The 25,096-nt window shown below is 63.8% G+C and overlaps 1 protein-coding gene across 1 annotated transcript in view; it reads right to left on the bottom strand.

The window, feature by feature from the left end:
* Positions 1-25,096, bottom strand: part of ARHGEF11 (Rho guanine nucleotide exchange factor 11) — a 77,603-nt gene that overhangs the window by 2,098 nt on the left and 50,409 nt on the right. Inside the window, 32 exon segments of the mRNA XM_047705202.1 lie at positions 718-828; positions 1,741-1,901; positions 1,903-2,065; positions 2,249-2,467; positions 3,285-3,346; positions 3,703-3,828; positions 4,346-4,436; positions 4,810-4,977; positions 5,064-5,139; positions 5,464-5,642; positions 6,274-6,391; positions 6,788-6,913; positions 7,017-7,096; positions 7,370-7,516; positions 7,729-7,905; positions 8,051-8,109; positions 8,202-8,381; positions 10,650-10,776; positions 12,869-12,898; positions 13,569-13,668; positions 13,946-14,090; positions 14,256-14,279; positions 15,783-15,905; positions 16,037-16,133; positions 17,097-17,139; positions 18,145-18,243; positions 19,127-19,228; positions 19,431-19,505; positions 21,543-21,680; positions 22,163-22,239; positions 22,771-22,816; positions 24,523-24,645. Coding sequence (XP_047561158.1) covers positions 718-828; positions 1,741-1,901; positions 1,903-2,065; positions 2,249-2,467; positions 3,285-3,346; positions 3,703-3,828; positions 4,346-4,436; positions 4,810-4,977; positions 5,064-5,139; positions 5,464-5,642; positions 6,274-6,391; positions 6,788-6,913; positions 7,017-7,096; positions 7,370-7,516; positions 7,729-7,905; positions 8,051-8,109; positions 8,202-8,381; positions 10,650-10,776; positions 12,869-12,898; positions 13,569-13,668; positions 13,946-14,090; positions 14,256-14,279; positions 15,783-15,905; positions 16,037-16,133; positions 17,097-17,139; positions 18,145-18,243; positions 19,127-19,228; positions 19,431-19,505; positions 21,543-21,680; positions 22,163-22,239; positions 22,771-22,816; positions 24,523-24,645 — 3,592 coding nt within the window.

Raw genomic sequence — 25,096 nt, 5'->3', positions numbered from 1 at the left:
GAGATGAGGGGGATACGGAGGAGGTGGGAGCCACCTCCTGTGCCCCCAGTGCGCCCCACACGGACCCAGGGCCGGGGATGGTGCCCTGTGATTCAGCTCAGCGCACGCCAGCCTCACCGCGCCCACCTGTCACCCCTAAAGGCCTTCCTCCTCCAGAGAGCCTTCCCGATGGCCCATGCGGAGGGAGGATGCTCAGAGGCGGCCGCTGGGGAATCGGGAGTGCCCCGCCCCATCCTTGGAGGAGTGGGAGAGAGGGGGACTGGTCGGGGACAGGAGCGCAGGGAGGCTCCTTCATGCCTGCCCCATCGCAAGCTCTGCTGATGAATGTCCGCGCAGCCCCTGCCCCCACCACCCTCTTCCGCGGGATCCTGCAGACCCCTTGGCTCACACGGGGCCACAGAGGATCCCACGGGATCCCACAGACCCCTTGGCCCACACGGGGCTGAGGAGAGAAGGGGAGACGCCAAAGACTCGGGGCTCCTGGGTCTCTAGGCCTCCCCACCGTCTTGACTCCGCTCCAACCAGTCTCCCGACTAGGGCCTGGGCTCCCCCTGTCCCTGGGTGCTATTCCTCCCCTGTGGATGCTCTCAGGGAACACCCTGTGAATGCAGGCAGGGGTCAACCCCGAAGCCTGGCTCTGCCCACCCCCACCCCCCTTCCTGCAGGCCCCACACTCTAATCCTGGTCTGGCTCTGGGTCCAAGGGGAAGCTCGTTACCCGCAGCCTCTGCTCCGCCTTCCACGTCGGGTGGCTCAGGCCCTGACCGGCCGCTCTCGGGGAGCCTGGCCTTGCTGCCCGCCACCTCCGCTGCATCTGTGCCGTCACCAGCTGCCACCACCACCAGGGAGAGCAGAGACCAGGAGAGCAGGGGAGGGGAGGGGGGAGGGGAGAGGGAGGAGGAGAGAGGGAGGAGGGGAGGGAAGGAGGAGCAGGGGAGGGGAGGGGGGAGCAGAAAAGTGGGAGAAGGCAGCAGAGGAGAAAAAAGAGGGACAATAAAGTGAACACAGATCGCATGTGCAAGTGCCCAGAGGGCAGCTGAGAAGCCGTCCACCAGCTCACCGAAGGGCAGAGAAGGAAGGTCAGTTTCCAGAAACCAGAACGGGGCGGGCCCTGGGCAGACAGGGCCAGAAATGCAGCGGAGGCCGGGACCCCTCCCTGGCCCCCGCCCCCAGTACCTTCTTCAGGCTTCGCTCCATCCTTTCCGTGGGCCTCCTCCCCCTCCCACCGCCGCAGGGACCTCCCCTCCCTCCGGGTCCCTGCTCTGCCCAGAGCCCACCCGAGCCCCCATCCCAGCTGCTCCTGGCTCTTCCGGCTGCCGTTGCCCACAGCCTCCGTCCTCCACATCGGCTCGCCGCGCACCCTCCCCTGCCGTGGGGCCCTCAGTGCGGCCGCGAGCATCTGCCCAGTGTCTGCCCAGTGCCGGGGGGTGCAGCCCCCCCAGGGGAGCCACGGGACTTCCTTAGACCCCCAGCAGACGCTTTCCGGGACAGCTGGCTCGTGCAGCCGTCCTCAGGCTACCGTCAGGTTTGGGGACTCGGCCTTTGTCTCGGGTCCCACAGATGTTAGGGGACAGGCTCTGAAGCCCTCCGACCCCAAAGCTTCTGCGCGGCGTCGTCGTCCCCAGGACCCTGCACCAGCCGCCGCACGCTCGGCTCCGGGCTACAGCGCCACCTGGCAGACTGGCCCTGGCCCTGGCGAGCTGGGGGTCTGTCTCCATGGGGGGCGTCCCCTTCACTTTACCTTTTCTTACCACCTTGTAACTTCCTGCTGCCTCGGCGCTCAAAGCCTCTTCCTCGGGGTTCCTGTCCAGCTCGGGAGACTCCCAGATCCCGGAATTCCGGGCCCGCGGGGGCAGCTGCTCCAGGGAGCGGAGAGCCGCGTCCCCCCGCTCTGGCTCCTCCCCCGCAGGAGGCCGTGCCCGGGGAGCCGGGGTCCGTGGGGTGACAGGTGCTGCTCCCGAGGGACGGTGTAGGGGTGAGGTCGTCCTCAGGCTCCCCAGCAGGCTGTGCCTCAGGGCGCCGACCCTGCAGTAGGCTCCCCAGAATGAGGCATCTCAGGCTTTCCACTGGAGGAGAAAGAGCGCAGTGGCATCCCCAGAACAGGACGGGTCCTTCCCCCCGACTCCCCACGGGCCGGAGCTGGGCGTGGGGACATGGGGTCCCGACTGTCTGGGCCCCTTCTCTCCTCAAGCACACGCAGGGAGAGCCCTCCGGCTGGTGGGGGGAACGGGGGTCCACCAGGCACTCACCATCTTCCAGGGCTGAGTCGGCCAGCCCTTCCATGAACAGAGGGCCTGGGAGGGGCAGGAGGATGGGGTCTCTTGTCCGGCCGCCCATGTGCTCTCCACCCGCAGACGTGGAGGGGTGAGGCAGGGCACCCAGCTCCTCCTCCAGGCTGCCCTCCTGCTCGGGATCCTCCGGCAGGACCAGGTGCGTCCCCTTCGCCCTCTGCTGGGGCCCAGGGCCTGCTGCGGGTGGGAGGGTGGCGTGAGGCAGGGGAGGGAAGGTCCGTGGGGGCTGACCCCATGCCCAGCTCTTGATCAACAGGAACCAGAACCCTGGCTGATTCATTCTGGGGACGTTTACTGATGTTTACTGAGTACCAAGTACGGCCAGACACTGGCCCAGGCTCTGGGCCCACAGCAGCGATAAAACAAGGGTCCCCGCCCATGGGGACCTTAAGTTCTAGTGGGAGACACCCACGAACAACAGCACTCAGGGACCTCTGTGAGAAACACGGCAGGCAGCGCTGTGGGCGCGGGGACAGCAGAGCGTAGGCTGCGGCAGGGGCGGGCAGGGGCGCTGCTTACACTGCAGACTGAGAGCCGGAGAAGGCCCGTGGCCACAGACCCGCAGGAGGCAGGAAGGGACCTGGAGCAGAAGCCTGCCTGGAGGTCTCTCTCTAAACCCAGCATCCTACATCCTTCCCCAGAGAATCGCTCAATGGGACCCCCGTACCCTTCCTCCCCAGCCCCAGCCCGGGAACGCTGTCCCCTAGCACGTCATTCTCCACAGAAATGTCCAGCAGCAGGAAGCAGGGGCCCCTGGACTCCACCCAGTGGCCAAACACCTGTCCGCAGAGAGCCACGGTCAGAACCTCTGTCCGTGCGAGCTTGTCTATACTCGCTCAGGTCTGTTGGACGCCCTGCTCACTCACTTCTCTGGTCTATCCCAACCTCACACTTCAGGCCCCAAGGGCCTCTCCCGTCACCTCCTGACCTGCCCTTCTAACACTGGACGGCGGGAGCGGGGGAGGGTCCTGCAGAGACGGCTCAGGGCACATACCTCCGGGCAGCTCCCCGGGCTCTGGTTCACTGTGGAACACTTCTGAGCCATCGAGCTGGACCCTGAGGGAAGAAGGCACCAGTGGTCACCCGCTGGGGTTCTGACTCTCTGCCAGCCAGAAGGGGTGAGGTCTCGGATGCCCCCTGGCCTCCTGCATCAGAACAGGCAGCGAGGGGGGGGTCCTGAACAGGGAGGTGTAAGGCTTCGGCACCTGCCCTTGGCTGGCAACCTTGCGGGGAGGACGGATGCTGCTGGCTTCTGCCAGTCCTGACCATATACCCCGCACCCCCCTCCGGTGTGGTCTCCGGGACAGCCAGGTAGGGGGAGAGCAGATGGGGCAGGCGGCCGAGGTGGAAGGGCTCGGAAGCAGCAAGCAGACGGCCTGCAGCGAGGACGCGTGGGGCCTGCAGGCCAGCACCTGCTGGGTGTGGGGCTCTGGTGCGTCGGCTCCTGGGGGCCCGGGGGCGGGGGATGGGCGAGCGTGGGGGCACCTCCGGGGCGCCGGGTGGCATTCCGCACAGCCTCCTCCAAAAGCTCCATCCATCTGTGGCTCGGCAGGAGCAGAGAGGACTGGTGGTGAGAACGAGGCCGGGGCACATCCCCCCACCACCCAGTAGCAGCACGAGCCGCGAACAGGGAGCCTCTGCTGGGCTCTGGGCTCAGCGCTGTCCAGCTGCTCGCTCCCTCCACACGACCCCTGAGAGGCCAGACCCACGCTCCAGAGCACGGCCCTGACACCGAGACGCCATGTGACTCTACCAGTCTGTGCCTTGAGTCATGCCACCTCGTCAGGCGCTGAGAGGCGACAAGGGGTGGGTGGGTGACGGCCCGGGAGGCAGGCGTCCGCCAAGGGCGTGTGGATGAAGGGAGCTTAGAGGGGCAGACAGACCAGGGCAGGAAGGGCAGGAAGCAGGCAGAAGCGAGAAGAGCAAGGGGCGCTGGTGACATTGGACTTGGGCAAGGACAGTGGCCCTGGGGCCCCCTGCACCTGCGGTGTCCCCGCTGGCCCGTACCCCGCTGGCCAAGGGAAGGCAACTACGCGTGGCCCCCTCAATTCTCACGTGTTCTTGTCTGACGACGTTAGTGCCACCAGCTCGTAGATCTGGGGGGGGCCCAGCTCTGAGGTGCAGATGACGAAGAAGGCCCGCTTGTCTGTGTGGGGGAGGGGAGGGTCGGTGGCGGGCAACGGAGGTGATAGCAGCCCTGGAGCCCAGACCCTCAACCACGGCACGAAACGCACTGGGTCAGTGCACCCCGTAGGGCCCACGCTGGGACAGGCACTCACAGGTCCCTTTCGCAGCCATCCCCCACCCTCCGCTCCTAACAGGGCCTTCATCCCTGTTCCTGCCTGTGAGTCCCGGAGGCACAGCAGGTGTTGTTCCGGGGCCCTTTCCTGCCTGTCTGCCTGTCTGTCTGACATGAGACAACCCCTGTCCCCCGCGCCCTCCGGCCCCATCCTCTGGCTCAGGGGGTCCGTGGGGGAGGCAGGGAGCTTGACCTGGGCTGCCCCCACCCCTGTGGGTACCAGTGGCCACGGAGCGGACGAGCAGGGCGTTGAGCTTGAGCACGGGGCTGAAGGTCTGCTTGCTGTCCGACGAGCCCGCTGCCGTCTTGCTGTGGCACTTGAGCAGCAGCTTCTCGTCCTGCCTCTGCGGCAGCACCAGGAGGTCCTCCAGCAGCAGCGCGTGCAGGTCTGCGGTGGGGAGGGCTGCGTCAGGGGCCGGCTGCTCCATCCCCGCCCCCGGGGGAGCCCCGCGGCCTCTGTGGCCAGACACCTACCCAAGGTCTTGTCCTTGCTGATCCTCCAGCTCAGGGGCCCCTCGTGGACCATCCTTCTGGCTGTGAGGTCCAGGCTCTGGAGGGAGAAGCCACTCACTCGCTGGCTTGTCGAGCACATGCAAGAAACACCCAGGCGCCAGACGCCCCGTGGGGGAGCTGGGGGCCAGTGGCAGAAAGGAGGCCCTCTCTGCTCGGAAGCCCCTGTGGGGCACGGGTAGGACCAAGGCCTCTCCCCGCCCCGACCCTATCTCATTCCCTCCCTAGCGCCCCAGGTTTCAGCGTCCGGTCCCGCCACTGGGGCTGTCTGCCTGGGTGTGCGTGGGGTCCCATTGGGGCACGCCATCCCAGACTAGCCATGCCACCCACCCTGAGTCCCTCCAGGCCCCGGCTCTGCTCCCACCTTGAACTCTGCCGCCAGTGGGTTGCTGGCCCTCTCCAGGGACGTGGTGTCCAGCCGCTTCTGGTAGCCCTCCAGCCGGAGCCGGTTCTCTGTCTGCTTCACTGCCTCGTTCACGTACTTGAGAATCTCCCGGCACTGGTCCCGCGCCCGGCAGAGCTTCTCGTGCTCGGGGGTGCCACCTGCCGACAGGGCGGAGGTGGCGGTCAGGGGCTCCTGCCTGGGAAGCCGGTTGGAGCCTGATGTACCTGGCGAGCCGGCAGGCATGGGCACGGGGCTCTGCCTTTGCCTAACTGAGGCCCTCAAACTAAGGGCCTCTGCTACGGAGGGGCCTCGGTTTCAGACCACCCCTCTCTGAACACACCAGCAGCTCTTGGGAATTGCCATCTGGCCTGCAACCAGCTCTGGGGACGTGGGGCAGGGCCGGGGACCGGCTGGGGGCAGGGACAGCCTCCGGGGGCCACTCCATACCCGGACTCCAACACCGCAAGTCCAAGGGCCTGGAGGCATCCAGCAGGGGGATGGGCGGGGTGGGCGCCGACTGCGCCTTGGCCCTGGGGTGGGACCACGGTCATGGCAGAGTCCATGTGCCAACCCCGGGTGCATCTAGATGCTTCCTCAGACCCCACGCAAGCCGGAGGCCCCCCCTTCCCTCCTCTCGCTTCCCCAGGGCACAGCTGTGATCGCTCTCTTGGACAGACCCTAATGAGGCCAGGAACCAGACCCTGAAGACCGGGAAGGTCTCTCGAAAGGTCACAAAGCAGGGCTGCGCTTGGAGAAGGTATGCGTGGGGCCACGCGCCCGGCGTCCTACCCTCCGTGTGCTTGAGGACGCTCTCCAGCAGCAGGGGGTACTTGGTAAGCCGCTGCATCTCCGAGATGATGAGGTCCCTGAGCTGCAGGCGCCGGCACTGGGGGTGGCTCTCAGCCTCCTGGAAGGATGGGGGTGCGGATGGAGAGGTCAGTCCAGTCAGGAGCCGGCCGATGGGCTCAGGACCCAGATGGGTGTGAAAATTCCCAGTGGGTCCTGATCCCGGAGAGCAACTCCTTAAATATTTAGGGGAAGGTGGGTGGGGGCAGGGGGGGAACCCAGGGAAGGGGGTGGCCAGACAGGCGCTCCTGTGCAACTGCCACGCCCACTTTATGGACGAGGAAGTGGACATCGTCTCCGTGCCCATGGGCCCTGGGAGTGAACGGGGCCTCCTGACCACGGATTGGGTCCCTTTTGGGGAGCAGCGGTCTGTCCTGAGAGCAGGAACGGGGCCACGTTTCTGAGCGTGGATGGGCAGGGGGAGGCCCGGGGCTCCCCCTGCTGGCCGTGGGCGCACCTGCATGAACAGCTGGAAACGGCTCTCCTTGCGCTGCTTGGCCTTGATGAGCCCCAGGGCGGCAGACTGGCAGGAGCAGAACTGGGCAGCCACCTGCTGGAGCTCCTCCCGGGCAGGGCCGTCGAACTGCAGCACGAGGGACACCGTCTGGGCGTCACATGCCAGCCCCATACCCTCCTCCGCCACTTGTGCAGCCGTGGGAAAGGGGACCCGCCTCCTCTGGGCGTACCCGAGCCAGCATGAGGTCACCGATGTCCTTGACAATGGGGCCCTCCTCCCGGAGCTTCCTCATGGCCTCGCACCAGGAATCTGGGACGGACAGAAGGGACATGGGGGCCTGGGGCAGAGCTATGTGGCCGGACCTGGCGCCACCCTCAGAGGGGACCTGTGGCACCAGTGCCGGGCAGGGAAGGGTCCAGGGAAAGGGGAATGCTGCTTTCCAGGCCAGGGAGCACTGGCGACAGGCGTCTGCTCAAGGGGGCCCTGGCGTGTGGGTGGACAAAGGACAGAGAGACTTGGAGGCCAGCTGGAGCAGGCACGTGTGTGTGGGGGGGGCAGCAGGTGGGGAGGATGGCCCCTCACTGTGGATCTCGATGAGCTCGGGCAGGTTGGGGAAGAGCCGGGCCAGCTCCTCTCGGGGCATCAGGTTCTCCTTCTTCATCCGCTGGTAGAAGATCAGGTCGAGGACCCGGAGTGTGCGCAGGTGGGACGCTTCTGTCACAAATAGCTCTGAGCGGGGTGTCGCGGGACGGGAGGAAGACAGAGTGGGAGACGTCAGCAAGCATCCGAAGGGACGGCTGTCACCCCCAACCACCTCACTGCTGAGGCATTCGGGCGCTGGCGTCCCAGTGGCTACTTCCGCCACCCCCGGGGAAGGCACGGTGACGCGGAGCCGGTCCCATCCCCGGGGCGCCGCCCGAGTGTCGGGCGCACACCCTCACCGTTGATGACCTCCTGCCGGTCAATCTCCCTCTGGCTTAGCCCGGCCACCACGTCCTTGCCCACCGTGTGCTGCCAGTTCTGAGCGTCTGGCTCTGGCTCCAGGTCTGACAGCTGGCCCAGATCATCCTCTAGCAGGTGCGGGAGGAGGGTGTCTGTGCAGAACCCCAGGCTGGGGACTCAATGCTCCTAGGGGGAGAGGGCCAGCTCCGTGAGGAGGAAGGGTGCACACAACGGCCGGTCCGACCTGCTTGCCCCATGCCCGGCAGAACCACCGGCCGTGCAGACGGGTATGTACACCCGACCAGCCGGTCGGGGGCGGGCGCCTCACTCACCTGCGGCCCATTTTGGGGGTGAAGGGAGGGGTCGGGTTCTCCAGAGACCTGTGGAGGAAGTCAGCCCTCAGCACCCGCTGCCCCGAGAGAGCACCCCTGCCCTCCCCACCCCCCCGCCCGGCTGCCCAAACCCTGCTCACCTGGTGGAGAGGCTGGAGGCAGAGGAGGAGGCTGACTGGTGGAGGCGGGCAGCTTCCGCGGCCGCGTCCATGTCCACATCGCTGCGAGAGCGCGGCACGTTCTCCGCCTTCCGTGACCGCTTCATCTCTTCCCGGCCCTTCAGGCTCTCAGAGCGGCCCAGGCGGATCTCTGAGCGGGAGCTGGGGAGCAGGGCAAGAGACCCAGGGTCCGACAGCCTGGACGGCTTATACCTGTGACCCTGACTCAGGGGTCCTCTACCCCCAACCCACGGGGCCTTAATTTCCCAGTGACAACTCCTGCTGCTGCCCCACAGTCTCCGTCCAGAGGACAAGGGACATCTGGGAACAACAGACCAGACTTGAGCTGTGTATACCTGCCGAAGACCGGAGCCGCCAGGACAGCTGTGGGCACTGGAGGCCCGGATCCTGGGCCGTGTGGTGGCCAATGCCCCTTGCCCTCGGCTCTGGAGCAGGTCAGCCCCTACCGCGGACTCTGCTGGAGGCAGAGCTCTCCTTTTCTGGGACTTCCTACCATGGGGGACAGATGCTACCCTCTCGCATGCGTGCCAGCCTCCTCACTGGCAGGCCTGGCACAAGGTCTACTGGCTGCTGGCCTCTTGCCCCAGCCGCGGCGCAGGGTCTCCCGTTCCTGTCTTGTGCGCGCTTCCCGGCTTCTGCTTCCCCTCCGGGCGGCTGGCCGGCTCGGGGGCGGGGCGCTGGCTTCTGACAGGAGGAAGCTGTGCCCTGGCAGCCACGTTTGGCCACCGAGTGCCTCTGGGACGGGAGAGGGCGACGGCCGGTGCTGCTCTCCTCTGCGTCCTGCAGTGCAGGACCACGGTGGCATCTGGCACCTTGGACCCCTGACTGCCCCGGGGTGGGGTCTCCCTGCCCGGCCCTGCTGCCATTGTCACTCATCTCGACCCACCTGCAGAGCGCGGGGAGCTCTTAGTCGCAGCAGGCTGCCGCAGAGAAAGAACCAAGTAGCTCGTCCCCGTTTATCTCGTCTCTCCGAACCGCCAAGGACCCAAATGGAGCTGCCCCTGGGGTCCTGAGTGTTAGGAGCTGCCGCCAGCCGATCGCCTCTGAACACCCCCTGGGGTCAGCGAGAGCTGCTCCGCTCAAGCCTGCCACCAGCACTCTCACCAGCACCCCACAGTGGCCGCCTGAGCCCGGTGAGTGCCTCACGGCCTCCTCCCGGCCTCCTCCCGGGCCCCACGGGTGAGTGACACTCCTCCCCAGGAGCAGGGCGCATAACCACCTCTGGCCCCGTCCCTAGAAGGAAGGCTGCCTTCTGGAACTGGGACTCCTTTCACCCACCGAGCCTGGCCCCACTGTGCCACGGAGAGGGCCGGGCGGGCTTACCATCGGCCAGGCCGAGGGCTCTGCCAACCGTGGACTCAGAAGCCTAGTGAGGGCCTCAGGGCACAGTTCGTTCCCTGACAGCCTCAAGAACACAAGTTTGCAGAAGGCCTCGCCTTATTCCCAAAACGTTATTACGTCTACAGAACCGTTCATCTGACGCGCTTGCTGGTACCAGCACTCAATCTCTAGCTCGGGACAAGCGTAACCTCCCTCTTCCCCGACTCTCCAACGGCTTCACTACGGCAGAGTCGTCCCAGCGCACGAGGCTCACAGATGCGGCCCGCAAACGAGCAGCCTCGGGTGTGAGCGGGAACCGTCTGGCCCCCCGGGCCGCTCCCTGGGGACTGCATGCCCGCCCGCTCAGGGGCTCAGGCTCGAGCGCACACGCAGGACCACGGGGATTACAGCTCGAGAGTGACAGAGGGAACGTGCTCGGAGCTTTCCGACCAGAGGTTTTTCACTGAAGTGCTGGCCGGAGAGTCCAAGACAGGACGTGGCTGCTGTCACACCACAGTCCAGGGCAAGCCCAAGCCAGAGAAGGGCTCTCATGAGAACCCAGAGAGCACGCTGCAGACCCTGCGTTTCTTGAGAGGGAAGAGCGCTGTGCTCGGAGGCGGGGGAGCCCCATCTCCAGAGCTCTTCCTCACGGGCGCCCACAACCATCTCCGTGGGACCTCGCTATTTCCCAGGACCGTCTCCTACCGCCCTGCCCCACGGTCTTCTCTTGCCTTGACACCCGTGGCAACCCGATCAGCAGCTCTCTCTCAGCCTCTAGCTCATTCCCGGGATGGACGCTGCTCAGAAGCCCCGGATGAACCCAGAGCAGACACTGAGGGTGAGCAGCCCAAGGCTGGGCGGTCAGGGGCCCGGCTCCGTCCTCCGCGGGCCTCACTGCCAGCACGGAGCGCGTCCTTCCCCAACGGTCCCCAGGCGGGGAGGCTGAGGGAGCGCTTGCGAGCCCTGCAGCGGGCGCCTTACGGGCTAAGGGAGGGGGCGAGGGCAAGGCAGCGGGGTTGATGCTGGCTGCAGTCCCTGCCCGGGCTCCCCTCCTTGGGGAGGTGGCCAGCACCACGTGGCCCCCCTCACCTGTCACTCTCCAGCAGGTCCTCGGGGAAGCTGCCAGTGGACAGCCGCTGCGTCCCGGGCTCCGGGGCCTCATATGGCTGGTTGTTCTCGAAGTGCTGAATGATGTTCCTCACGTTGCCTGGCTTGACTGGAAGCAGAGAGACAAGGGAGGGCACTCGGTTTTCTGTCTGGGGACGGCATCCCAAAACCCTCGCTCCCGCCTGGCCCCGAAGACAGAGCTATGAGCAAGCAGGATGACAGCAGCACTGGGTTTAGAGCCGGGAGACACAGCTCTTCCTCTGGATTCGTCCCTGGGACCAGACCCCTGGACCAGACCCGTCCCTGGGACCAGACCCCTGGTCTAGCTCCAGGTCCTCTCCCACTAATCTGCAGAGCAGCACGGGTGGTCTCTCTCTCACGTTTCTTATTCAAAGAAACAGGACAGGTAAGAAACTCAAAAGGCTCGTGTGGTGCCCGAGAGGGGCTCTCCTCCTCAAAGACAGTGAGTTCAGCTCTAGGGACCTCAGAACAGGAGCTGGGGAAGCCCTGATCCTACCTACACTAACTGGAGTCCCGCCTATGGAAACGCACACATCTCCCTGAAGAGCTGATGTTGGGTTTTGCAAGAACGCGTGTGCCGGGCCAGAGGAAGCAGAACTCAGTACCCTTTGGGCAGCAGCTGGGGGAACAGTTTCCCAGACCCGCTACGAGGAGGCTGTGAGGATGTGTTTGGATGAGGGTCTGCTATGTCACCCTCACTCTGGGGACCGCGGCCACCTCCACCTGTCCCGGGCTCGGCTACGCAGCTCACACCCTGAGCAGCGGCCCGGGGAGATGGCATGGGGCCCGGGAACGCCCTGGGACGGAGCCCCTGCTCTCCTCGTGCGGGCCTCGCGTCCTCGGCAAGTAGCCGCACGCTATGACGAGGGACAGCGCGGTCTGGGAGCCGGCATGACCGAGTAAGTCAGGGTAATGGTGAAAAACAGGCAGAAAGGAACATTGTTTGTTAAAACGAGCCCATTTTTCACTGGTGTCCCCCGTTCTCCCTCATCCATCCTCTGGATGACAGTGAAACGAGACAGAAATCGAGTCCACATTACTAACAACCAGATAGACTCCCTGCTAATCAGGGGTGACCCCAAGCGGTCCAATGCTCAGTGGTGGGGTGTCTGCCTCGGGCAGGGTGGGCTGGTCCTCAGATGCGAATTCAGACTTTCCTGATGTCCCGGGAACTCGAGAACACCAAACCCAATCGTTAAAACTACTGGGACCGCCAGGCCCCTCACCCTCCCGGGGCCCCGGGCGGCAGATCGGTGGGGCTGCTCTCTCTCAGGCAGGACGGACGTGACGGGGTGTGTGAAGAACAAAGGGCCTGGGACTTAAGGCCATTCTTTTATTTTTCTACCGTTTTTATAGACCTTTTGTCAGAATTTTAAACTTTTTTTCTTTAAAGTAGCATAAAGGATCTAGGAATTTAAAACCTTGAAATAATTTCGAATATCACTATTTTTAACTGTCATTTTACAGAAAATGATTTCTAGTGCCCAGATGATTTCCTGACTGCGTCCCACAGCTCTCTCCATAGAGACCCACTGCACTGCCAGAGGGTCCCTGTCATGTGATGGTGCTTGTGCGGGGGGTGGGGGTGGGGGGGCATGCACGGCACCTGGGCTCCCCCCCCCCCCGGAGGCGCTCAGCCTCTCGGGGTTGATGTGAGGACGTGATTTTTCCGTGCGCGGAGCCTAAGCCACCCAAGGCTACCGAGCACGGCGGGACACTCCCTCTAACCACCACATTTAGGCGGGGCCGTCCACATTCAGAGTCAGGGTCAGGGAGGGGCCAAGCCGGAGGGTTGAAGCAGAGGCGTGGACAGACCGTAAAAGCCCCAGAGCTCCGTGAGACACCTGCTGTCTACTGAAGAAAGCCCGCACAACCCTCGAGAATGAGGAGTTTTGTCATTTCAAGGGGAAAAAAATCCGAGGAGACTGTGTGGGACGTGGCCTCCCGCGTGCACACAGAGCCCTGGCACTTCTGCAGCCCGTTCCCCGAGACCGGAGGGAGGCGGAGAGCAGCGCCCGGAGAGGGCTGTGTCACAGGGTTGCTGGGGCAGCAGGGACGGACAAACAGAGGAAAGGGACGGACGGACGGAGGAGGGGCCAACAGGGAGAGGAGACACAGACTTGAGAGATGGAAACTCAAAGCTAAAGCAAAGAAAAACCCACAGAAAATGGTCCTTTTACCTTCCACAGGGGACAAGGGAATATGAAATGCTAAAAAAAAAAAAACAGAAACAAAAGTAAACCATGAAAAGTCAAACCAATGCTTCAAGACTCAAAACAAAACTTACATCAAGCTGGAAAGTGAAGAGGTGGTGGCAAACCTCTGGTCTTATCGGGAAGAGACCCCCACCCCAACCCCAGAGCAACTGCTGAAAAGGCTGCCGGCCCACCCCAGGGCCCTTCCCAGACTCCTGAGACCAACGCTGGCGGCTGAAGATGCTGCCTGGGGGCCGGCGGCAAGTTCCGGAGCAATGACAGAGCCAGGAGACCGCGAATAGCCCACCCGGATTCCGGGTATGCAGCAGCATCGGGGGGCCTCTGGGCCCCAAACCTGCCCCCATCTTCCTAGCTCTGCTGCATGGTCACTCGGACGTCCCCTCGAGGGCCCCCATGTGCCCCCGCACACCTCCGGGGCCTGGACAAAGCCGACTGGAGAAGGTGGATGGGGCAGTTACTGCCACTGGCAGGGGTGGGGTGGTCCTCCGCGGCCACACGGGCTCTGAGTTTCTAGACTCAGGCCCAGGGACCAGCATGGCCTTCTGGCCCCTGTCCCTGGAAAAGCCCGCACGCACCGGCAAGGGGAGACTGAGCAGCAGGGACAGGAAGTGGCATGTGGGCCCGGGGCTGCTCCCTGCCCAGGCCACCGACCCCCTAGACTCACTGCTCTGCGAAGAGCTTTTAGGCTTCCCGATGTACTTGAGGATAGGGTTTCGCCTCTTATCCTCCAAGGCGTCCTTGTCTTTTTTGGAATTGCTGCTCTGCTGAGACAAGAGACACCGGGTTTGGAGAAGGTCCCGGTCCCCAGACGTGGCCACTGGTCCCAAGCCGTGCCCCGAACTGGGAAGGAGACTCCCACATGTTCCTGCGCCAGCCTGGGTGCTACTGGCCTGGGTCTGAGCTCATCTGTGGGTCCTCAAGGACACTCACGTGAGGGCAGTGGGGGTCAAGGGCAGGGATGGGGTGGGGGGACTTTCCCAGCATGATCCCTCCCCCCAGAGAGTACCACAGCAGAAGATACTTTCTAGATAGCTCTGTCACCTTCTTGGTCTTTGGGAAGAAGGGCAGCCACTTGTCCCTGTCCGGAGCTGCCTGGGCCTTTTCAGCTGCACTGGAAGGCCGTGCCTCTCGGAGACGGAGCCCAGCATGGCTCATGTAGGCATTGAGGGCGAAGTCCATGGGGGCGCTGCGACGGTGGTGGGGAGGGGGCGCGGGCAGAGTGCTTGTGCTATCCCTGCCACCCAGGTGGTGGTCCCGGAACAGCAGTGGCCTGGACCCCACACCCCGCTGTGACTGGGGGGACATGCAGACTGTGACCCCCGAGGCCAGGGGCCCCCATAAGATCACTTACCTCCTGTCCTCCTCGTACTTGGACCTGGAATAAAAGAAAGGACAGGTGACTCGCACCACAGGGCACAGCTGTGTCCATCTGCAGCCGTGTCCACTGCACAGACGTGGAAGATGGGGGCCGTGGGGGACAGAGGCTGGGACTCGACTCTTGGTTTCCGCTCGGAGCTGGTGTGGGTCCCAGGCAGGGACAGTTCTCCCTCCCCTGGGGGCCTCCACACAGCCCCAGCAAGTATTCTGGAGAAAGGGGCTCTGTCGCGCCCACTGAGCGAGGACAGAAGGTGGTACCCTGAGACCGGATCTAAGGGAACCGGTTTACCAGGCAAATGGCACTGGCAACAAATGCTGGAGGGTCTGCTTGGGGCCAGGTGCTGCCTGACACGCATGAACTCGAACACGTTAATGCACAGGATTCTCGGAACGGCACGTGAGCCAGCAACAGGTCTCCGTGATCGAGACCGAGGCTTCCCTGCTCGGCCCCAAGCGGGGTGCTCACGCATCAGAGACACTGATCGCCGTACAGGCTGGTGCCGTGCTCACCCCTGGAGCGGTCGGGCGGACTCCTGCCATCAGACCGCTAGGGCAGTGGGCCCGGGAGGTCCGAGGCGTGGCTGAAGGCTCAGCGGCTGCCCCTTCAGGCCTCGGACGTCAGCCCAGACCTTCTCCACGAGCCCCAGCCACGCGGCTCTCCACAGCCCCCAGACGCCAAGCGTGCCCACCCGCGCTGCCTCCCTCTGCCTGGGATGCTCTTCTCCCAGGTGCCGCAAGGAAGAGCGGCCCACGTCCCGCAGGTGCCCCAGTGTTGCTCTCCGGGTGTGGCTTGCCCTGACCCTGCTATTTGAAATGGCCTCGTGCTGGCTCCGGACCCCTTCCTCGGAGCTGCTGCCTCCCCCTCCGCATTCGGAACGCACTACAGAATGTGCGCGTCCAACGTGGCCTTCTCCTTCCGCTACCATGTCAGCATCACGGGAACTGCTCTTTTGCTCATGAACACATCCCAGGAGCCCAGAAGAGACCCAATAAATCTCACTGCTCAGAAAGGCCACGTGAACAGACTACGGAGACCGTCTTGTCCCCCTTTTGTCAGTGTGTAGCTTAGACTGAGGTCACACAGGCCCGAAGCCTGACATGTGCCACAAAGTCACGCGGGGGACGCTGTCGAGATGGGCTGGAGAGGCACGGCCGCTGTGCTCGAGCTCCTTCCTCGCGCTACGCTGGTCTTCCGAGCCATTCGTTAAATACAGCCCCTCGCCCGTCCTCCAGCTCATCTGCCTCCGGAAGGCAGCCCCCCTGCAGACATGTGGCGTGGGCCTCCCGCCGGTGTCCACGGAACACGCAGGCAGGAGGCGGCTCCCGTGGGCAGCCCCAGGCCCCGCACTGCCACGGAGTGCCACCGCCCTCGCCTGAGAAAGGCAGCAGGAGAGCCAGTGGGGAAGAAGCGTGGGGTGAACGTGGAGGGGAGACGCTAGGGCGCAGACCCACAAACGCTCACGTGTGTTCATGCAGGGGTGGGTATGGAGAGCGCACTCACAGAATGTCCGCCAGGGCGGCCAGCTGCTTCTCAGCCACGTGGCGTTCTCGGACAGGGTCCCCATCCAGGCCCAGCAGGTCGTTCTCCCCGTACAGACTGCCTAGCCCCAGGGTGCGCTTTGCCCTGAGTCAGAGAGAGACACGTACACAGATGCCTGACAGAGACCCAGCAGGGGCAAGTGCGCGTGCACACACGGGACGCACTCGGCGCGGGGACAGCGGGTGCTGAGGCAGAGGGAGCAGCGGGGTCGGCACCTGTAATCCTGCATCTGGTCCTGGATCTCGGGCATGGCCGCCTCCTGAGCCTCACGGAGCGCGATGCGGACGTCCTCACTGGCGCGCAGACGCAGGTCTGGTGGGAACCCAGGGAGGACAGAAATGGGGCGTCAGAGGAGGGGCCCGTACCTGGGGAACCCCCAGTAGCCCAGAGGGAGGCCAGCTTTCCGCCCTCCTGTGAGCCAAGGGAGGCGGAGGCCTGGATCCAGCCGGTCACTCCTGAATCTAGGACCGGAGCCCTGACGTCCGGGTCCCAAAGTGAGGACACGACCCCTGGGTGTTCCAAACCACATGATGTGGAAGGACCTTAGGCCCTGCCTGCTGTCAGACGTGCCCCAGGGGCTGCCCGGCCAGTGCACGAGCCTGAGGAGGCAAGGCCCTCATGGGACCTGGGCCAAGTCTATCCTGTCCCTGCGGCAGCATCACAGGAGCAAGGGCCAGTGCCTGCCCAGCTCCGTTTACCCTCGACCGTGGGAAACCTATCATCCAGAAAGCCGCCTGGGACCCCTCCTTGGGCTGCTGCCCTCTAGGCCACCTTCCCTTAGCTCTTCTACTCATGAGCAGAGCATGAGAAGGGAATGGAGCGACCACCTAGCCGGCCAGGTCCTCTCTGGGCTGCTGCTCCCAGCATCAGTGAGGAACTTACAGAACCAAAAATGCCGACCCCGACGTGGGATGGAGGAAGCCCTGGTTTCTGGACTTTGTAGAACTCCCCAAGGGGTTCTGATGCTCAACCAGGCTTAGGAACCCCTCAAGTCCCACCTCCCCTTGGTACAGACGACCCTGCTGCGTCCAGGCGGATGGAGGGCAGAACTGAGCGCATGTTTGAGGGGGTCACGTCTTCCCTCCCTGGGATGAGCTCCCCAGGCAGGGCCTGTCCCCTGGTGCTTGTCCTCCAGCTACCACGAGGCACTCTGGAGGAATGGCCCCCACCTCCCCTTCCTAGAGGAGGGGTGCCCAAGGATGGGCTACATGCCCTCTGTGCTCTGGAACCCCCCAGGACCCAGGACGACACTAAGTGGCCCATGAGCTGACTTACCAATTTCAGCCTGCAACACCTCTGGGACTTTTACTCTCAGCGGCTACAAGAGAGGATAGTAGGAGTGAGTGGTGAGACCCCCAGCCCAGGGCACGTGGGAGACGTCACCCTGAGGCAAGGCGGGCCTCCCAATCCTCCTCGTCTCCTTCCCTGACACCTGCCACTTGTCCCCCCACTTACTACTCTGGGAGCCTGCACGCGAGGCTAGGGCGTTTGAGAAATGGAACCTGAAGCCACAGGGTCAGCTGGCCACCTTCTGGGCCGGCCCCATGGGTCTGCCACTTCCCTACTGTTGCCAACTGAGCAGCAACAGGGAAACTTCGCTGGGCCCTCTCATCTGCTCCCTCCTATGGCCGAGCGTCCCATGGAGCATGAAGCACAGGGACCTGGCCACGGGGACAGGCTGGCAGCCGCCACCCTTCTCCAGACCCACACAAGGGGATGGACACGCAAGTCCTGAGGAACACAGCTCACTCCCCAATCTCATTAATCCCGCTGAGCTCACACTGTGGAACTGGAAGACTAAAGTCACTGGTCAGACTAGGTCCACAGTGCCGTGTGTGGGGCAGGGAGGAGGGGGCACTGTCGTGGCCCTGTCCCCTCACATGGTGCTCCTCTGCTCACACCCTGGGCTTCTTCCTTGCAAACCCTGCTTTGAGCGGTATCCCCAAGGGCTCTGACTGTCAGAACCCTGGCTCCTTGTCATGGCTCACTGATCTCGACTGCCATCGCGGGGGCGGAGGGGGGAATGTGTGTCTCTGTGTCTTTGCTGCTCTGTCCCCTGATGGGCAGGCAGGGAGGGTTGGGGGGAAGCAGCTGTGGCCCAGGGGACAGGCAATGTGACTTCTACTGTGCACACGGGGAATGAAGGGGCCAGGACAGGAGCTCAGGGTTGAGGCAGGGCGTGAACACGACCCAGGAGCCCTCAGACCCGACTTCTCCTCAAGAACCTATCTCCATCCAGCCTAAAAGCGTGGCTTCATTTTCCCTCTGCTCCTGAGTGGCCCCAAGGGTCCAGTAAAATTAACTGAATCCGTGACTGCCTTACCGCATTTTTCTCTAGAAAAATGTTCCAGATGTCTTTTCCTAAGGTTCGAGAATCCTTGGGGTTTGTCTGCTGATAAACTTCTGTGCACAAGTAAAAAAGCTAGGAGAGAGAAAATGGGTTGGAGCAGCCGTTCCCCACGCCCCGACTCTGGAGCGGGATTCCAGCCCCAGGGGAAGACGGGCAGGGCCTGGAGACCTCTGTCACCCTTCCCAGGAGAGGTGCTGGGATGCCTGGCAGGTGCAGCCTCGTGACATGGCTGAGAAGGAAAGACGCATCAGACAGGCCCAATGAGCAACCTACAGCTCAACGTGGCCACACGCAGGCTGAGAAACCCTGGCTTCATGTTCAAACCCTCCGGCAAATCCACGCCAGCCTCAGCCCACAGCCTCCAGCAGAGGACTCTGCGCGCCCCTGCCCCTGAGGTTTGGCCTCGTCCTCGTCTGTCTCCCCCCGTCTCCTGAGGGTCCGTGTTTTGCTTCTGTCTCGAGGCCGGTGTCAGGTGCTCAGGGCACACCTGTGGGGCGCGTGACGTTGACCCAGGCTCAACCGCAGGAAATCAGCGGTCTGGGTCTTGTGAAGGACACAAGGTCCTCCTCTCTTGTCCATCCTTCTCCAAGCACGGAGCAGCATGAGAAAAACTGCTGAGGCTGCCGGCCCTGAGCCCTGGCCCCGGGCATCCTGTCCCCACGCGTGCCATCGTCACCTTTGTCCCCTCGCCCATGGGAACGCTGCAGATCTGCCATCCCCGGTGTTGCCCGGGAGAGACCGTGTCCTCCGACCAGACTGAGAACAGGGGCAGGGGTCCCGCCTCGCTCCCCCAGCACCGACCCAGACTACAGGAAGCCCTCTGGACTTGCACCTTCTCGGCCCAGTGTCTGTCCCTGAGCAACCTGTCGCAGCCCGCGGATCCGACCCCTCTCGAGGGCGGACGCGGAAGGGAGGGCACCCGTAGGCCCCGGTCAGGACGCTGCTCCTGACTCACCAGCGGACTGGGGTCAGCCTGAGAGAAGATGTAGCGCAGGAAAACGGCCAGGTGAGCGGGCCGAGCCTTCAGCTTCTCCAGGTCCTGGAAGACGCTGTCGCTCTGCAACGCAGGAGCACGGGGGCGGCTGGACTCGGGGCACAGCAGCTCGGCCTCCTGAAGCTGGGCCCCCATGGCCCCTGCCGCCCCCAGCCGACAAGTGGCGGGGCCCGCCCTGCACACCCTCACAGCCGCGGCGGCCCTCCCTGCCTCCAGCAACAGCAGCTGACGGGACCATGACGAAAGGAGACCAGGAAACCGTTACCTCGTTGTTGAAATAACCCGGGTCATAATCTTCCTCTGGGCCAATAATTAAAGGCTTCGGGGTCTGGTCTGTGCCCTGGGGAGAGAAGCCAGTGGCAGGGAGCAGAGGTTAGGGGACGGGAGTCAATAGTGCAGCACCGGCAAGGAATGCCGCACGGTCAGGTAAACGTGGCGTCTCCCCACCTCCCCAAAGTCTCAGAGGACAGGACGACAATTTTCACTTGCAGAAGTCAAGAGCTTCCAGGCGGGGCTGCCAGGCACATGTGCGTGAGCACAGGAAGCGAGAGCGGGGGTGCTCTTCCTGTTTGCGAAAGCCCCGGGGGGCAGTGCCAGCTCTGGCGATGGTGGGCTAAGGCTCCGTTGTCCCCTCAGCAGCCACACCTGCTCCACCACAGCCCACACCAGCGCCTGCAGCCACGGGCCGCTTGTCCCACGACAGCTCCCCACCCCCGCCTCCTGGAGCAGAGGGCACAGAGCTGACCTCTGGCCCCTGCGGCCTGCCCGAGGCTACGACGGGTCTCAAATCCAGGTTTCTCAGTGTGACTTGCTTCACTGCACCAATTTTACTAAAACTGAGCCCTAACTGGTGAGTCGACGTTAGGAACGACAAGGGAGTTCATCCTGCACAGGCCTTCCGGACGCTTCCCCGGACGGTTCCTTGGCCTCGCAGAGGTCCCTCCCAGCTGTGTTCTCCACTCAACGCAACCTGCCTCATTTCCACGGACTCCCCAGGTCACTCAAACCCACCCTCTCCCCGACATCAGACGCCTCCCACCCCTTCACTCCAGCGGCCTCCCCTGATGGCGCCTCCCGGGTGCCCCTTGCTCATCCTGTTCCCCTGGACGTTTGTGGACCTGACGCTCAGCTCGGGAGTCAGAGAACCCGAGGCCCAGAAGGTAGGTCAGTGACCAGAGCCCAGCACCTGCTGACACGGGAAGAGCGAGGCCAGAGACACTGAATGCAGACGCAGCCTGCGTCCGCGGGCACCGTGGGGTCCGGGATCCGGGACGGATCCGGCGTCCGGGATGCTGGATAGCCACCTGTGGCTCTAGCTGGCTCTCGGGTGACGCGTGAAAACACCAGATTTTGGCTTGTTGTGGAAAGAGGGGAGGTTATTTTAAAAGTCTTTACAAATACGCAATTTTTCTGATTAAGAAGGCAGAAGATGCTCATTATTAAAAAAAAAAAATCAGACGTTATCCAGTTACGAGAGAACACAGGAGTTCCCGATGGTTCCATCTGCTGCTGCTCCGCACAATGGTCCCCCCCAGCCCCGCCCTCAACCACAGAGTACGATTCAGAAACGGGGGCTGTTCTGTAGCCGCTCCTGTCATTCAAAGATAACGACCCCCACGGTTTTCCGGGAAGGGAGAAAGGACTCCGTGGCCAGGGCCTCCACACCGGCTCCTGTCAGCCGCCCGAGGGAGCCCCCGCTCCAGAGAAGCACGAGCCCAGGGCATGACCCCACAGTGCCCTGGGGAGGGCAGGGGGTGGGTGGACGCTGGGAAACGCTGTTGCACAACACCAGGAGCTCTTGCCACGCTGCTCCCATGCCGGGACCCAGCTTCTGCCTCCAAAATGTCAGAGAAGCCCTACAACAGCTCAGAGTCCCTGCACTGAGCCCACGACACTCCTCCCACTGCCCCCCTGCACCCAGTCTACCCCTGCAGGCAGTGGCGGCCACACCAGGTTTTCAGGTGTGGGTTTTCATGGGGGCACAGGGAAGCACCCCCGGCGGTAGATGCGCCTGGGGCAGGTCCCCAGATAGCTGACGTCTGTTTGGCTCCTATGTTAGTGTACCGAACAGCAAGATCCGGTGTAAGACGGAGTGTTTCCTTACAGACGGACGTGCACGGGAGTGTCCTGGAGATACCGAACAAAGCTCTGTGCACTTCATACAAATGTCACCTGCTCTTCCCTGTCCTGTCCCTTCCCCGCAGACATGTCCACGCGTCCTCACAAGCAGCCGCTCACACCACGTTCCTTCCTCACTCTCATTCTCTAGGCAAAGTTTCCCTTTCAGGGGGTTTAGCTGGAGTATTCCTGGCTAGATCCCGGGTACGCTGGTTCTGGAGGCGGGAGGGAGAACCACAAGGGGCTCTGGACCCCTTACCTGGTCGCCGGCGCCGGGCACTGGCGTGTCCGAGGCCTGCCGCCGGTGGTGCTGGGCCAGCCGGGCCATGACCACAGGTGAGGTGCGGGGACTGTCCAGCCCAGGGTCCGACAGTGCTGAGTTCCGACTCAATAGTGCCTGGAGGAACAGAAAGCCCTTCCAGAAGATCCCCCTTGGCTGGTCTGGTGATGCCCATGCCCGGGGTGCACACACGCCCAGTGGCACACGGAGCCTTCGGTTACAGGGTGCCCTGCTCAGCGTGCACGACAGTGCTCTGCGGCAGACCCCGCTGCTCCTCCCACTGGGCCGGCTCCGGGCACGTGTCCGAGATGGCATGGCCACAGCTGGGAAGGACCCATGTGTGCGGCCGTGGCTGGGGCTGCTTCCTCACAGAGGCTTGCCACTGTACGTGCGCCTCTCCCTGCCCGACTCCTTACAGAACAGATGCTGAGTCTGACGGTCCTGCACGCAAGGCGCGTGTGAAACCCCTTCTGCACACAGAGCAGAGCGGCTAGAAGTCCAGGAGCTGGGAGCGTGGCTGAGGCACAGACGTGGTAGGTCGGAAGCCATGGCACAACCGGCCACAGTTTGAGACAGGGCTGGCCCCTGCAGGCACTCACCTCATTGAGGGACGGGAAGCGTTCTGTCCCCAAGTCCAGGCCGCTGTCCCCCTCCTGGGAATCCAGGGAGAGTTGCCCTGGGGAGGAAAGAGTGTACATGGGAGGTGGTGCCATGGCCTGGGGGCTGCGTGGGCTCAGAAAGGCGAAGCTGACACCTTCCCTCCTTTCCTGGTTTCCCTCAGGTCAGACGCTCCACACCCAGCTTCCAGCTCCCTGTGGGCCAGCGCCTGGTCCTATCACCTCCTGGAGCAAGAGTCCACGGCTCTGTCACCGCGAGACTTGCCCTCAACCCACCGTATCCCTCTCTGGCTCGACTCGCTTCCTATCACGAGAGCGGCTCCCGGGCTCCTGAGCACCAGGGTCCAGTGGGCAAGCTGGGGTCTAGACCCCCATCAGCCCAGGAGCACCCTGGCATTCGCCCTCAGTGGGAAGCTCCCGCCCCTGCGGCCCCCGTCCCTGCGGCCCCCGTCCCTGTGCACGAACGCCACCTTCTCTCCCTATCCTCCTGCCCGGAGAGCCGGGACCACAGCCCGTCCTTCCTGGATCGGCCTGATGGGGCGGGGAGCAGGGAGGAGACCTGGGCCGGAGAGCTGGGGTGAGGACCTCACCTTCTGATGCTCTCTGGCTGGAGTCACCATATTGGAGGGGCACGTCCTGAAAAAGAAAGGTCAGAGGGTGGGCACGATTCGTGAGCCTGTCCCGGACTTGGGCCTTCCTGTGGGTCTCCCGCCCCCTCCTTGGTCTCAGCACCCGCGGCAAGCCGCGGCCCTTCCTGCTCTGTTGCCGCAGCAACAGCTGGGCCGGGAGCTGCTGTGACCCTGGCAGAGTGTGAGGAGGATGCGAACCCTAACACGCAGACGGAGCTTCGCCCTCACAGGAAGCCTCCAGGTTCACAGACGTACCGCCCCGACCCCTCAGCACCCACTGCCTTGGTCAGCGGGACCCGGGGGGAGCATCCCAGCAAGGACCTGAGGAGCTCCAGTGCAGGGCTGCGTAGAAGAGGGCCGGCCCTGAAGGACTGAACCGCGGTGACCGTGCACCACACTCGCGAAGAACGCTTCTCTGGGTCTCACTTAGGCTGCTGGCAACGCTGTGGCCCGTGTGACCAGGGAGCAAATGGGAGCCCAGACCGTGCGTGACTTGCCCGCCCAAGGCGCGCAGCAGAAGGACCGACACTGGGGTTGGAGCTCAGCCCCGAAGCCCTTGGCCGGGTGTGTCGGCTGCTCCAGCCCAGGGAGCCCGCGAGCACAGCTGCAGGGCAGACGCACACGGCCCGCGACGGGGGCTCACTTCGACTCCGACCATCAGCGCCCCCGCAGGCCCTGCTGGGCTCTCTAGCTCACAGATGAGGATACCGGGGCTCCCAGGGTCAAGCAGCCGGCCCGAGAGGCTGAGAGCTGGTGAGCTCAGAACCTGAGCGCCTATTGGCCACGTGACATGGACGTGCCCTTCAGGAAACAGAGCAGCTCGCTTGATCAGCCTGTGGCTCCCAGGCAGTCTGATCTGGGTGTTCTAGCAAACAAAGGAGGTGACCCTCAAATCCTTCACTGGCTTTGCAAATACTGCTCTTGGAGACCTTCGTTTCCGGAGAGTTCCTTCTTATCTGCCCGCAGGACTCCGGCCTGACGGAGACGGTGCGGGACGGGAGGCATGGATTCCCTGACTGGCGTGGGTCAGGGCATCTCCTCCCTGGGGCTTCCCTACAGACGTGGCAGCGTGGCATGGCTGACATGGGGAGCCCTGCGGTCTGGGAGGAAACCCACCGTCTGTGGTGCACATGGCCTGAGAGGCCGCCATGGGTGTGCTGGGTAAAACCAGTGTGGGAGGGGCACCTGGGTGGCTCAGTGGGTTAAGCCTCTGCCTTTGGCTCGGGTCGTGATCTCAGGGCCCTGGGATTGAGCCCCACATCAGGCTCTCTGCTCAGCGGGGAGCCTGCTTCCTCCTCTCTCTCTGCCTGTCTCTCTGCCTACTGTGATCTCTGTCTGTCAAATAAATAAATAAAATCTTAAAAAAAAAAAAAAAAAAAAAAGAAAACCAGTGTGGGAATGGCCACACTCCCGGGAGGGAGTGGACAAGGAGGAGACCCAAGCCAGTGGTCCGGCTGAGCTCACGGGTACTTCTTTGTACCGCGACGGCAGGCTCCCGGGGGGTGACAAACGGTCCCCTGCCCGCCGGCGTGGCACCCCACCCTGTGCCCCCAAAGCAAGATCGCTGCCCCTCATCTCTGTGAGACACTAACTGCCCACTGGTTGGTCCAGGCTCCGGCACGACTCAGGAGGCCTCTGCCCAGGCTGACCTCCCAGTTCTGCCCGCGGCCCCCCACGCAGCGCCCCTCCCTGGCGCCTGGCCGCGGCACTCACCACACCGCCAGTGCCGGTCTCCTGCTGGATCTTCAGCTGCAACTGCGTGACGCGCCTCCGGGCCCCTTCGATCTGCTCTTCCAGCAGGCTGGCGGGGTTCCGGCTGTACACCTCACAGATGCGCTGGGGACGGTGAGGACGACAGGCAGGGGAAGGCACGAGGTGGTTAGTGGGGAGCACGACTCCCCGGGGGGGACAGCAGGCCGTGACCCCTGAACCGAGAGAGGACACGGCACGCTCTGCCTGCAGAGGTGCGTGTGAGCTCGCAGTCACTCGGGAGCAGAGAAAGCAGCAGAGGTGGCGGGAAACGCCTCGGGAGGCTGACCGGAGTGAGACAACAGCACACAAGGACCGTCCCCTCTGACCTACCGCTCGAGGCCAGGCGCACGCCTCACGCTAACAAGGTCTGCCTCGGCTCCGGCTCGGGCGTCGGATGCTCAGCGTCCGTACACAACAGTCTGCACGGAGCTCCTGCGTGGCCGAGTCCCAGGTGCCCCGTCCGGCCGCAGGTACAGCCGGGAGCCACTCGGACGCTCACCGGTGCGTACCTGGTGCGCGTGGAGAGCACGGAGCC

This window comes from Lutra lutra, chromosome 15, assembly GCF_902655055.1.
Source record: "Lutra lutra chromosome 15, mLutLut1.2, whole genome shotgun sequence".
NCBI classification, from domain to species: domain Eukaryota; kingdom Metazoa; phylum Chordata; class Mammalia; order Carnivora; family Mustelidae; genus Lutra; species Lutra lutra.
Note: the sequence above shows the minus strand (reverse complement) of the source record. Positions and strands in the feature narration are given on the sequence as shown.